General features: G+C 33.8%; 2 protein-coding genes across 2 annotated transcripts; one reads left to right on the forward strand and one right to left on the reverse strand.

Annotated features, from left to right (window-relative positions):
* Nucleotides 1-430: 430 nt before the first annotated feature.
* LOC129316260 (peroxisomal membrane protein 13) lies at nucleotides 431-4,757 on the reverse strand. Its single transcript, XM_054960587.1, has 5 exons — nucleotides 4,597-4,757; nucleotides 3,302-3,535; nucleotides 2,889-3,214; nucleotides 1,794-1,886; nucleotides 431-887 (listed from the first exon to the last, which is right to left on the reverse strand). The coding sequence occupies exons 1-5, from the start codon at nucleotides 4,619-4,621 to the stop codon at nucleotides 660-662; spliced, it is 906 nt and encodes a 301-aa protein (XP_054816562.1). The 5' UTR covers nucleotides 4,622-4,757; the 3' UTR covers nucleotides 431-659.
* Nucleotides 4,758-8,581: 3,824 nt separating this feature from the next.
* Nucleotides 8,582-10,153, forward strand: LOC129315978 (DNA damage-repair/toleration protein DRT100-like). The gene has a single exon (XM_054960177.1). The coding sequence runs from the start codon at nucleotides 8,675-8,677 to the stop codon at nucleotides 9,770-9,772; it is 1,098 nt and encodes a 365-aa protein (XP_054816152.1). The 5' UTR covers nucleotides 8,582-8,674; the 3' UTR covers nucleotides 9,773-10,153.
* The last annotated feature ends 4,598 nt before the right edge of the window (nucleotides 10,154-14,751 follow it).

The following is a 14,751-nucleotide window of genomic DNA, read 5'->3' on the forward strand; positions in this document are numbered from 1 at the left end:
AGACTAGATTTAATATTACATTCTCTTATATTTTTTATATTAAAAAATACAACATTAAAAGTATTCAAAAATTAATTTAAATGAATGACATAAATCATTTTACATTTTAGAGTAAAATGATGGACCAGGATTGCTCCCAGTCTGACAAGCGCTCACAAGAGATGCCCCAAATGCAAAGGCAGGAGGATACAGAGTAACTAGTAAAAGATGAAGTGAATTAACGAGACCAATGGCTTGAACGAAGATTATTGTATTTTTGGCTTCTCAGAGCTTAGAACAAGCAATACCAAAAATTCTAATTCATTCGCCTAAATTTTTGCAAGTCAGTACGCACTGCAACAAAGAGTCTTCTATTTACATCTTGTAAATAAAACTTATTATAGATTTTATATTTTATATTAATCAATTTATAAATTACACATGGCATACATGCTATCAGGAAAACATGCTTATAAATTTCTTGATTGATACACTATATTCCCGTTTCAACGGCACTCCTTATACATCTTTCACGACATCTATGCTAACAAAAAAGCATTACCCCAGCAAAACATACAACTCAAATCTCAAAAGTACATGAAGTCATCATCCCCTTTGAACGGTTGTGTTGCTTCTATAGGACTGCCATCGGATGTAAGCAAAACCAATTTGAGGAGAGATCATTTAGTGGGGTCATTCTCCCAAACGTTGTCCCAAGAAGCATTTGGAGCAGCCTTAGGTCCCTCAATGCTATTGAGGTTTTCATGGGGATTTGATGGTCCTGGCAGAGCAAGTCCATTTGGACCATGTGGAGGTGGGTTCACCTTCCTAGGCTTTGATTTAATCCCAAGCAGTCTCAACACAAATCTTGCTAGCTCTCCATATAACATCCCAGAGCGATCAAAAAGCTGCCAAACAGACCCAGAAACCATGAAACATTGTAAAGAAACAAATAAATGTGTGCCACTTCAGCGAAAACAAATTATCGTTAATCAACAACAAATTTAAAATCAGAATGGTAAACTGCTACTTCGGACATGACGTCCATCAATGCCATGTAATTGGATATGTTTTCAAAACACTCATAGTGAATGAAAAGATTTGGCTACAAATTTAAATTGTTGGAATACTTCTTGTAGATATTGAATTTGGCAGAATCAGTCAAGGACTGGATTGTATTTAGCCAAAATAATTCTATTATCAAGCAAGCAAAATTTGACCTACTAACCCTAGTATTTATTTTATAGTCAGGACAGGACATCACATCCATAACCAAATAACCCTTTACATAATTTGATATTTAAAAGTGACTTTCTTTATTTAAAAAAAAAAAAGACTTTCACAGCAAATACCCAAACAACAAAACAACTCAACAGTTTAACTTTTAAGAAAACATTCCCAAACATAAAACCAACCCATGAAAAACGAATCCTTCCAAAGACAGCCTTCGCTTAAGTTATTTAACTCCCCAAGGCAATGGTTTCACGGCAACCTCAAACACTAACGCTTATATGATTTTTATGACTGCATTTTAGGTAAAACTCCTATCGTGTTTGCTATTAGGCTCCATTTAAAGACACAATACATGGAGAATATTCTTTGGAAAAATATAATCTGGATGTTGAACTGGAAAAAAAGATTCAGCTTATCATTTTTTCCTGGAAAAATTAGTAGCGAACACCACAAAACTGAATCTCAGTATCATCTATTTATTCAAGGTTGAATTTTACCCAAACAGCAACAAAAAAAATGCACAATTAGTTATAATTAAACAAAATCATGTAAATTGACGGAGAATGGGTGGGAGATAAAACCTGAAGAAGAGCGGTCATGAACATATGGAAAGCCTGCGTGTTCTGGTCTATGAGGATTGATATCCGACCAAAGAAATTAACCACACCTTGCATCTGCCATTAAATCAGAATAAGTAAAACATACTACAAAGCAGTTTCAAAGTAACATCATAAAACCACATTTGTATCAAAATTAAAAATTTCACTAATGTTTTTTCAAAAAAAAAAAAAGGTGGAGGGGGAAGAGAGAAAGAGAGAATGGGAATGCATACAACATATCAAGTCCATTTCTTCCGCTTTTTTGATGACCCTGTTCTGCTAATTCCTAATAACAAGATGTTCCATATCAAATTGCTAATCCAGCTAAAATCAATAACATTATCCCAGTCTGTTGAATTTGGACACACAACGCAATGACACACCTAATTAATATCTCAAATTTTCAACTCAAACATGAGTTTCAGAATCTTTGTCATGGCACATCAGCTTACAAAGAAAATATGGATAGTATTATTAATACACACACGAGCATGAGCACTGCTGGGCTATAACGGGACAGCAAGAGCATAAAGTTGGAGTAGCAGAGATGAGAATGTTACGATGGATGTGCGGACATACACGTAAAGATAAAATTCGAAATGAGCACATACGTGAAAAAGTGAGGGTGGCACCTATTGAGGAAAAAATGGTAGAAAATCGGTTGAGATGGTTTGGGCATGTACAAAGAAGACCAAGGGAGGCACCAGTGAGAAGAGTGGAACATATAACTTTGAGTCCGATTAAGAGAGGTAGAGGAAGGCCTAAGAGAACACTCTTGGAAGTTGTTGAACGTGATCTCTTAATTAATAATATTTCTAAAAGCTTAATAAATGATAGAGCACAATGGCGTCTTGCAATCCATGTAGCCGACCCCACCTAGTGGGATAAAGGCTTGTTGTTGTTGTTGTTGTTGTACACGAGCATGAGCACATAAATATTGGGCAATAAATTGTCAATGACAAACTATTATATAACTTCATGATTTAATCATCCGAAGTGGTAGAAATGCAAGCTCATGTCAGTTGTGCATATCCATACTGCAGCAAATTAATTTAGCCAAAGAATTATATGGCTCACCACACGAAGAACAGAAATCCAAAATCCTGGTGGAGATGGAGGAGCACCATATGGATCATTGGGATCTTGACCTCCAAAAGGGCCGCCCATGCCATAACCACCCATTGGGCCACCAAAGCCACTGTTATACATCCCACCTCCATACATCCCACCTCCATACATCCCACTTCCATACATTCCACCAGATGATCCATAAAGCCCGCCATATCCTCCCCTGTACAAACTGTTACCATACATTCCTCCACCATACGTCCCTCCTAATCCACCATAAGAAGATCCATACATTCCAGACCCGTAGCCAGAATTATTCACTGTAGAACCATAACCTGCAGCATAAAAGAAAAGTCAAAATATTTGTAGAAATAAATGAAGAAAGAAAAAAAACGAAAGAAGATGAAGGAAACCCAGTATACCTCCATAGGTGTTGTTTCCGTAGTTCTGCTCCCAAGGCCTTGTGGGAACTGGTCTCCCAAGAGAATTCCTGTTAACAGCTGCAGTCCTGTCAGAACTAGAAACTATTTCCCCAGGTTTTGCAGTCCCTGAAGCCTCAACTACATCACTTGTGTTGCCAGCTGATGGGGGTCTAAAAGGTGCTGGGCCAGATGAGGATCCTGCACGCTCCCATGGTTTTGGTGGAGGACTACTAGCTGCAAAGCACAAATTTATTCATACCAAGAAAAAGTCAAGTAATTCTTTAGGAGGTTTTGTTTTCAGAGGGGAGAAGGAGGAGGGGGTTTCAACCAAATTTACTATGAATGCGGGTGTAAGATAAGAATCACGGTAAGCATCCACAAGGACCAACAGGATCAAGAATTTGAAAACCAAACAATTCAAGGTACGTTGACCTCAACCAGTGAAGCAAAGAATCCTGTTTACAGTGACACGATCATCTCATTCGATTGTATAAATGTAATGTCTACAACTAACACTGAGAGTTGGACGGGATGATGTACTCTAAAGATCCTTCACACAGCACCACATGGCACGATATATCGTGCTACATATAGGTATGTAATTTTTTTTTTTTTTTTTGGGGGGGGGTGGGGGTTGGGGGGGACAGAAAACAAATAATAGACGCACAATGAAGGCCAGATTTCCATAATATTGCAGAAGTGAAGTTAACCTGTGACTGGTTAGCAAAGAGAATCGTTTAAAAGAGACTTTTTTAGAGGATGGAATATTCATCATAGCATTCACATAAAAAAAACATATCAGAATGTTCAATCTTTGGGATGTGAATAAGAAATGGATGATGTACAGATGCTTCTAATATTTGAGAACAGCAAGCAACAAAATAATTATTTTCAGATTTCAGAATGGCATCCGGGAACCAAATGAATATTAGACTCAACCACCAGAACAGAAAACCCTTCCATACACATCTTTCATGATGTTCACAACAAGTAAATAAACATCGTCTCACAATATATGACCATCCAAAACAATTAAGTATGAACAATTTAAAGTCAAGTTTTAAAAAATCCTTATCGGCAATGAAGTGCACCCTACCAAACAGTGCCAACTTTCAGAATTGCTAGACCAAAACAATCTGACCTATATGAAATGGCAAATTCATCAACATCGAACTAAAATCGATCCCCTAGCTAAACGAATTAGAGATGCAATCAAGGACGAACAGTGCATAGAAAGGTGAGAGGTCGGAAAATAAATGTTCGAGCTTCACGAGAAAATTTGCGGTTTTACGAACCTGATGTTTGGGGATTCGATTCCATGAGAATTGGAGGAAAGCAGCATAGGATTAAGATGAACAAGCTCTTTCTCTCTCTTTCCGCCTGTTTCTCTCTCTAAGTTGTTGAGGACATCGAGGTTTGGCTTATCATCGAAGGCCGCCAGGAGGTATATCCTTCGGATCTCATCCAGGAATTTATATACCTTAAGAGTAAAGACTAAAAGCATCGTTCCAGGAAAGAGCCATCTAAACATCTTAATTTTCCTAAATTTTAGTTAATTCTTGAAATTTTTGCTTCTAAATGATTTAATTCCTGTCAGAATAAATATTAATAAAAAAATTGGTGAAATTAAAATTCAATAATTTTTTATGTATCATATCAATATGAGCTACAATCAAAATAAGATATGCTTCCATGACCAAAAAAAAAAATACTCCTATGCTTTATAAATATCTACACATGTCTTTAGGCCAAAAATTAAATCACAAGATATATGGTAACCAATCAGAATCAAATAAAGTGAATTATATTGGCCAAAAAAATAAAGTGAATTAAATATAAACATCACACCCTAATCCGCGTACAACTCATAAACTCTGCTTCTTTTTATCCAAGTCGTTAAGAAATTTGTCTAGTACTCAAAAATTCAAATTCTTTACTTAAACAAATGAATTTGTTGAAGGCTTCCTTACAAAATATTTATCATCCTAAACTAGCATAATGAATGAATGAATAACTAGGATTTAATGTGTTAAAATATTAATAATAAGAATTTAATGTAAAAATACGCGTGAAGAGTGTATTTAGTTTTAGTTTGGTTTTTATGATTGCAGTTAATATTTCTTCAGTCAAATGGTTTTGAAATTCCGGTGACTAACACTATGGTCCGCAAATTTGGATGTAAATTAAATGTGCATGACGTACGCCATTTGATTTACTTGGTAAAAAGTAAAAACTTGCCTAGAGACTTGCAAGTGTATATCGAAACCACATTTTGTTGGCATTAAATTGTGAAGCCAAACATGGTGCAGGGAAGAAATATCTCGAAACAGTAACTAGCAAACTACAACGTAACAAAATTACTATCGTTGAAGATTTAGTGCGTTACGTTGTTTTACTATAGATTGTCTTTTTTCGCTATAATTCTAAATATGTTTGCTACAGTGAACTAATTTTCTTTTGAAGCATACTTATGTTAATAAATAAAGAAGATGAAGAAAAATGATATACTCAACTGAGACTAGTTGTATTATATGTGAAGAGTTCGTAAGTCTCATTGCATTCTCATATAATAAATATAAAATCATTTATCAATTGTATAGGTTTGAAAAACCTCACGCTAGAGATAAGGTCCGTTTGAAGAAATTTGGAGACTTAAGACAAAATTATTACAACAACTTAATGTATTATAATTATTATTATTTTGACCAGAATGTATTATAATTATTGAATGATACAATATTCATTAAGACTAGGTTAATTGATTACATTTCTTTCAATAGTGACTGTCAAAAAAATTCATTTCAATGTTTTTTTTAATTTCAAAACATATGTAAAGCTATTTTTCCCCTAGCTTTCTAATAAATGAGTGATAAGATCTCACTTATGGAAACAACAAATAATATATTATATTATAATTAAGATCATGATGCATTAGTTAACTCTAAGAAGAAAAATCAATAGGTTTTGTATATAAATAATGTTTTTGAGGCCTTAGGTAAACAAGGCTGCGTAGAGATTACAATTATGTTACAATAAAATGGACGAGAGCCCAACCATTCGAAAGCAATTGCTATAAAATACCAACCGTGCTTGATTTGTCTGTGCCCATCAAGACAGGACGTGACGTGTAAAGAAACAGTGAGGGCTAAGGCAAAATTATTTGCAAAACTTAACGTGTAGACTGAAATATATATATATATATATATATTAGAATAGTATTTGAATATTGACACTTATGTGAGGTAATAATATATTTTTAACAAAAATATATAATCAAGATTGATGATATCAATTGGTTAATAAAAAAATCAAAATAATTATATAAATTATAAACAAAAGTTTAACAACGTTTAAAGATGTTGCATTGATAATCTAAAGTCACACACAACACTGATACTTATACTTGACAATGCGTTTAACTTTCAAATAAGAGAGAAGGAAGATGAAAAGTGAGACTGTGAGAATGAGTTAGAGCAATATAATATAATGTAAATTCATGTATTCTACCCCTTATTATTCTTTTTTTTAAGGTAAATAATGAGTTTAACTCAATAATTAATGTTATATTGAGAATTATTGAAGCTTTTTTCAAGTGAAAAAATAATCAACATGATTCTGAATCGTGACATAAAAACAAAAAATTAAGAAAATAAACTTTAAAAATATTTGACCAAGATACCAAAATGCTTACAAATATAATAATGATATAATGTAATTTTCTCTTTTTCCTATATACAGCTGTTTGAATTTCGAAATCCTTCACTTCTTCAGCTTGAGTTAACACAGGACAACTCTCTATTGAGTCTATTCACTTTTCCCAATAATGTTTAGACATTATACCTTATTAAGAAAAATCAGATTTATTCCACATTTCCGCTCTTCCAACTACAGTTATTTACGATGTATGTAATTTGCCGTTTATGTTGTTCGACATCATCAAATTTTGAGTCTGGGACTAATCATGACGTGGCAATTAGAAAACATCATAATGCTTGAAAAGTGGCCTTTAATAATTGGATTTTAGATTTCAAGAGTAATCATCATGGTGATCACCGATTATGGGTGATCACCGATTTCCACTCTAAACACATAAATCACGCATCAACAATTTACGGATCTCACCTTAACCTTATAAGAAATTGATATGCCAAATGCAGTTAGTATCAAAAGGCCATAATGAAGGCAGATTAGGCAAAAATAAACTTAAATATTGGATCGCTATAAGTCCAGCTCATTCTTTTTAAGGAAAAACTTAATCATTTGGCTCTTTATAGTTTTGATTGAAGTGAAACTCAATCTCTAAATTTTAATTTGATATAACTTAATCCTTATATTTTGATTATTACAACTTAATCTTTATAGTTTTATTTATTTAAAATATCAGGCCCTGTATTTTAAAAAATAAAATTATAAAAAATAAAATAAATTTATTATTAAAATAGTTAAAATTATAATGATTGTATTACACTATGTCAAAATTTAGAGATTAAATTATAACTAAATTAATTTGTAGGAATTGAGTTGCAATCAACTCAAAAATGATTAATTTTTCCAACTTCTTTTTTCCATATTTCTTACAAGTCATCTTGATAAGTTATACACCTTCTGTTCAAAAATGTAAGTCCTTTTTTTAGAAGTTGAATATTAAAAAATGTAAGACATTTTTAATCTTTTAAGATTTAATCATTGCTTCTTTTTTAAAAAATACCTCTATTGATGAATAACTTTATAGTTATTATAGGGTGTTTAATAGAAATAAATATAAAAAGATAAAATTAATTTAAAAATAAGTAACTATTTTATTGGAGTGAGATTCGATTAAAATACTTTATATTTTTTAAGTGAAGGGAGTATTATTTATACTATTCTTTGAAACACATTATCATCATCATCAATTTACCTTTAAAAATTATTAATAATTTTTATTATCTTAAAAAATATCTCATTTTGAACTTGACTCAATGAAAACATTGTTAATCAAAAGGAAATTTAGAAGGTTAAATTCACACCATTAAAATTTTTCATATCAAGATGCAATAGGCAGCTCTAACACTGTCCTTTTTTTTAACATTTAAAAAAAATCCATAAGTACTACTGTTTTAGTAGACAAAAGAAAAGGTATTTGCCACCTTTCATTGCAAATTAATCGAACCCCTGAAGCTTGAACCCACCAAATGCAAGGGGCATGTGCAAGACATTGATGAAGACCCAATGGTAATAACAAGCAATTATGAAGGACATTTTAGTCACTGGACAGGTATATATAATCTTACCAATTCACGAGCTCCCTACAAAGCGCAAGTTCCCATATTCCTTCTCCTCCTTCTCCACACAGAGAAGCCCACAGGCCACACGCTCTCATTCATTGAAGAAATGACTTTCTCGCCATTGTTAGTAGTTACTTTGATTCTTGCCGTCACTTCGGCCGTTAGCTCATGTTCGCCGTCGGACCGGGCGGCTCTTCTGGCCGTCAGAGACTCGCTGACCGACCCTTACTTGGGTATCTTCAACTCCTGGAACGGCAGCGACTGTTGCCTCAACTGGTATGGTGTCCATTGTGACCCTACTACTCGCCGCATCACCGATATCAACCTCCGCGGCGAGTCTCAGGACCCGATCTTCCTCAAGGCTGGTCGTTCCGGTTACCTCAATGGAACAATCTCACCTGAGATTTGCCGCATTGACAGCCTCACGAGTCTCGTCCTCGCTGATTGGAAGGGAATCTCCGGAGAGATTCCATCGTGCATCACCTCCCTCTCCTCCCTCCGAGTCCTTGACCTCATCGGTAATAGCCTCACCGGCGAGATTCCGGCGGACATCGGGAAGTTACAGAGCCTCACCATTCTTAACCTCGCCTACAACTCCATCTCCGGAAAGTTCCCGGCGTCGATTGCTACCCTCGCCGGCCTCAGGTACCTCGACCTCAGGAACAACCAGCTCATCGGCGAACTCCCCTCCGATTTAGGCAATCTCCGCATGCTGAGCCGCGCATTGCTAGGCCAAAACCAGCTCACTGGTCCGATTCCGACCTCCATCTGCAACTTGAAACGCTTAGCGGACTTGGATCTATCCACGAACCGGATCTCCGGTTCGATTCCGGACCGACTCGGCGAAATGCGGGTTCTCTCCACGCTTACGTTGGATTGCAATTCACTTTCGGGTCAAGTACCTTCAAGTTTGTTAAGCAATCGGGGCATGGGTATCCTAAACTTGAGCCGAAACAGTTTGGAAGGCACCATACCCAACGTATTCGGGTCAAAATCATACTTCATGGTATTGGATTTGTCCCACAACAAATTATCGGGTCCGGTGCCCGTTTCGTTATCGTCATCCAAGTTCGTCGGCCACTTAGATTTCAGCAACAATCACCTTTGCGGAACCATCCCAATCGGGTCCCCCTTTGATCATCTCGATGCGCCGTCGTTTAGCAACAACGATTGTTTGTGTGGCAACCCATTGAGAGCTTGTTGAAAACGAACAGCACAATCGGGGTTCCCGAGTAAACCGGGGTCGGGTATACTGACGATTGAGAAGGGGTTATATTATCGATCTATTATTGACTGGTGATTAGAATGCAATTAAGTGTGATGTAAATCTGAATGCTATTGTGTGTGTGTGTGTGTGTGTTTTTTTTTTTTTTATTTGAGAGGATAAGATTAGAGAAAGCCATAAGAATATAAGATCATGAGGAACTGAGAAAAGAAAGATGTTTTAGTGATAATGTGAGAGCAATGGTCAAGCAAGCAATGAATATCATAGCGTGTGTGGCATGTGAGGTTTACAGGCAGATTTTTGTAAAATATTTGGATTTGGATTATCATGGATTGGATCCATTAATTGTTGTTGCATCAATCTCATGGTGCCTGTATGTTCTGGCCATAATTGATCAATTGAACAATCAGAAATCAAGAAAAATAATAAAGATTGCCAAATTATTAAATAATAATAGATGTTAGTGATGAGTTTAGCATAAAAGATGTATGTTAAATAATCATACTTAGAGGCTCGTGGGCTGACATGTTAACTCGATTCTTGCATCGATCAAACAAATGATTGATTAAATAACAGAACAAACATGGTTTTGTGGGAACATTTGCTTGAGTATCAAGTCTATTTAGTGTCAAATTCAAAATCATTATATGTTGATTGTTTTGATCCTCCCTCCAGAGGTTGTCACGAGATTATCTGATCTGACCATCTATTGTGGTATGATTACCCTTTTCAGTTTAGTAATTTTATCACATAAATTAAGTGGCTAAAGTTAAATTAAGTATTGAATTTTGAAAAATCATGAGAGACCAAGTTCATATACCTGCAAATTAAAAATAATAACATTTAACCATTATAGACTGAAATCGTCCAAAATCCACTGGGTTGATATTGTTTGCCACTTAATAAACAATTGGAGACATCCGGATTCTATGATATGTTACCTGAATACTAAAGATTGTTGTGTCCCCAAAGAGAGGCACAGTGTATTTTTTTAATGAAATTATTTGCACCGCACAATAATCATGTATCAATGGGTTCAACATATAATTAGGGTGGTCAAAGTCAACTTGACCCCTTAAATAACTCCAAGTCCTTGGATTAGCTTTACACATGAAGCAAACCTCCTAATCCTGTTTTTTCCCCTTTAATTTTTTTATGAGCTGGTTAGATTCACATTTTATTTTGTCGATTTTGGTTCTATCTTGACAGCCTTGTTCTAACCACTAAAATGTCAAGTTATTTCATTTTTTTAATATACAATATGAAATTTATTATTTATAAATCATGAACGGCTTAGCTTAATTCAAATTCAATATAACATATGGGTTAGATTTTCTTTTAAAAAAATCACAATCAAAGACCATTAGACAAAATTAATTGCTCTATTGGATTAAATAATTTTAATATTATTTTGCAGGATCAAATGACTTCAATATAATTATAATTTATTATAAAAAGACAAAACTATCCCTTATATATATATATATTTATATTTATTATGATGGAAAAATTGATTATTGTTAAAATAAAAATAAAATATTTACTTATAATTATCAAATTATAAAACTTTCTCTCTGTCACCAAAAGTTAATATTTTGGACTTATTAACGAAGAAATGGTTATTGTTAGAATGAAAATAAAATTTATTTTTTATGAAGACTTGTTTATCAAATTACAATACTTCTTCATCTCCACTATCAAGTTTATTTTTTTGGAGTTATTAATGCAAGAATTAATTGTTATTAAAAAAATTTTGTGTGTGTGTGTGTATAAGGGGTAGTTTTGTCTTTTCACAATAAATTTTAATCATATTTAAGTTCTTTGATCTTGCAAAGTAATATTAGAATTATTTAATCCTACAAAGTAATAAATTTTATTCAATAGTCTTTGCTTGTAGTTTTTCCTTTTCTTTTTAAAAGAGTTACATACAAATTTTATTAAACACAATTAATTACTTTTACATACATCGATGACTGAACTTCAAAAAATGATAGTATCGAGCATGACCTTCGAGTAATTTTCCCTTTCTTTTTCTCATCAGATTTAAAGGTTACTATCAACGATTATTTATTTTAAAAAATGATTCAGCTAACTACTTGATGAAGCATATTCAATGGAACTAGATTTGTGGCTTCATTAAATAGCAAGAAAATGTGTATGTGGTCCTATCCTAGATTCCTGGTCTAGGCATAGAGTTCCCAGTTTTGTTTTGTTCTTTTTTTTTTTTTTTTGGCCAGTTATAGAGTTCCCAGTTCATGATAAGATCTGGGAATTGTAGTTTTGGCAATGCTGTTTTGCTCTTTTTGCCATTGTGGGCCACAATAAAATACGAGGTTGCACATGGCACAGCTGAGAGTATTTACTTTTAGTATTTACAATGAATCCAAATTACATGGAATGCTTCCAAGAACCTTCTCATGATACTAGCTTCCAAAAATTTCTCAGATTTCATCTGAAAATGTGTCTAATTAGTAAGGGACGGGATGAATTAGTATATTGAAGAGGGCACATGCAGTGCCTCTTCTTCTTTTATTTCCATTTTTAGGTAAGTTCGTCACCCCTCCTTCTTAGTTGCATCAAGCAATCTCCAAATCTTGGCACTAATAAATGTCTCACTGAGCACATGCCTCTCTGTATAGATATCATTAACTTGGCCAGCTCACTTCCTTGAATATTTGTGAGCCCAAGGCCTCACGCTTCACTATAATTTACTTACTAGGCATTGTCACACGCACCTCCCTAACTATAATTTACGCCTGAAACGACAGTTTTTTCCTGTACATTTTGGGATCAGGTTAGACACTTCATATTTATTAATTTCGTTTCATATTGCTACCTTTTGGTTTAGGAAACGTCTCATGTTACTTCATTTGATTTATTTATAAATTATTTTCAACATATTTTATCAAAAGTAAGAAAAATCTCACATTTCATTAACATTGTCAAAAAATCTGAACTCTATTAAATGTGTGTACACTGAAAATAAAATACTCCAATATTTAATATAAGTGATAATTTAAAAAAACAAGGATTCAATGGGAGCAAAACGATAAAGATAAACACAAATATTATAGAAATGCCATGTAAATAAAATCAAAATAAATATTTTTTTTATAAATAGAACTAGAGAAATATATAAGATATTTTTAACTAGCTCACTTCACATCACAAAGAAGAATTATTTTTTGTTTTTAATATTTAATGTTGTATTATTTCCAATCAAAATAAATAAGTTAAGTGACACTTTTTGTTATAAAAATTTAAGATTTTATATAATATTCCCTCCGTTAAAAAATGTAAGGCATTTTTAATTGAATTTCACCCCCTAATAAAGTAATTACTTACTTTTCAACTAACCTGATCTTTCTATATTTATCCCTATTAAACACCCTACAATAATTATAAAGTTATTATCAATGGGGACACTTTTGAAAAAAAAGTAATAATTATATCTCGAAAGATTAAAAATGACTTACATTTTTTAATATTCAACTCCTCAAAAAATATCTTATATTTTTAAATGGAAAGAGTAAGTTTTTAAATGTGCCTCTATTTGATCTTTACTATTAAACTGTACACATACAGCATGACCTAGAAAGTGTTTGGATATTAGTTTGGAGGCTCCAATCTAATTTTGGAAACCTAGTTTCTATTAATTGCTTGTTTAACTACTTTTACTAAATGTTGCTTCCCAAACCTCGTTTTTCCAATGCAAGTAGATGGTTACTTTACCAAAAGCGAGAACTTTTAAACTGCTCAATGTCATTTTCTACAATCGATATCCAAACATGCACTTAAATAATGAGACTCTGGCCAAAAGATAAACGCAAAAGAATTCAAGCAATTATCTTTCGTCCTTTGTTTGTTTTCCAGCTAAATGATCCTTTGCTTTTTCAATCCAAGCAATCAAGAATGAAACATCTAACACGTTATCTAAATAGCTTGAAGAAAAGAGATCCTATGACCGTGGAAAAAATCAGGATTGACATAGTACGTAAACATTGTTGCATCATTCATAACTTGTAGACAACAAGAATGCAATTCTCTATTTAACTTCTATCGAGATAGTACCCTGGTCAAGCATGATCCTGGCATGCAGATTATCAGAACTGTAGAACAGATTATAAATCATGTTTGTCTCTGAAATCTTTCCAGCCCCTCCACCTTCCGTGTATTTATCCAGTTCCTCTAGTTCCGTCGTCTCATAATGCAGGAAAGGCCTGAATAAAGAAAACATAGAAAGACAGAGAGAGGAATGTAGGACAAAGGAAGCGTTAAATGATAATTTCACTTCTCTTATATAGAGATACTTCATCTTCCAAAACCTTTCAAACCAAAAAGAACTTGAAAATATATTTAAAAAGGGATTCATATATGACATTTAAAACTTGGTATTTCTTACTTTATTCACAAACATGTGACTGGTGATTGCGAAAGGCACTGGAAGGAAACCTTCAAAATATTCAAAACTGAATAGCAATTGATATTAAACTTGTTGATTATAGGAAAAACAATAGAAATGTTGAATACACTGCATGTGTAACTGGAAGTGAAAATTCCTACATGTATCCAACCCAACCAAAATATTTGCGATAAAAATAATGTTAAAGAGAACACAAGCCAAAATTGAGCATAGAAACCACTACCTACTTAAGAATGCTCAGCGTGATCAATCCACTTCATCAACCACCTTAGTTCCCAGACCTTTCCATTCTTCTTCAGGAACATGTGCAGCAGTGACTAATGAATAAAACTCCTCCCTGGCATCCTCTTCATCATTTCTTTTGTGTGCAACGCGTACATGTATTCTTCTTGGTATACTTCGAATTCCTTGGCTGGCTCCACACAAGTTTGTTAAGCTTGACATCCACCTTCACACCACTTGTTCCCATTGCCTTCTGGTCGAACTTCCTAATTTCCTTAATTGCCTTTGGAGCGTTCTTTTTGAATGTGCTATT

Source organism: Prosopis cineraria, unplaced genomic scaffold (assembly GCF_029017545.1).
Source record: "Prosopis cineraria cultivar Desert tree isolate PC_DT_omini unplaced genomic scaffold, ASM2901754v1 PC7, whole genome shotgun sequence".
Taxonomy (NCBI): Eukaryota; Viridiplantae; Streptophyta; class Magnoliopsida; order Fabales; family Fabaceae; genus Prosopis; species Prosopis cineraria.

Bases quoted from the DNA above. Each gene is read 5' to 3' on its own strand.
- LOC129316260 (XM_054960587.1), bottom strand. From the start codon at position 4,621: ATGGAATCGAATCCCCAAACATCAG. The intron at 3,536-4,596 runs GTTCGTAAAACC...TGTGCTTTGCAG, and splicing joins ATCGAATCCCCAAACATCAG to CTAGTAGTCCTCCACCAAAA. The intron at 3,215-3,301 runs GTATACTGGGTT...TTTATGCTGCAG, and splicing joins CGGAAACAACACCTATGGAG to GTTATGGTTCTACAGTGAAT.
- LOC129315978 (XM_054960177.1), top strand. From the start codon at position 8,675: ATGACTTTCTCGCCATTGTTAGTAGTTACTTTGATTCTTGCCGTCACT.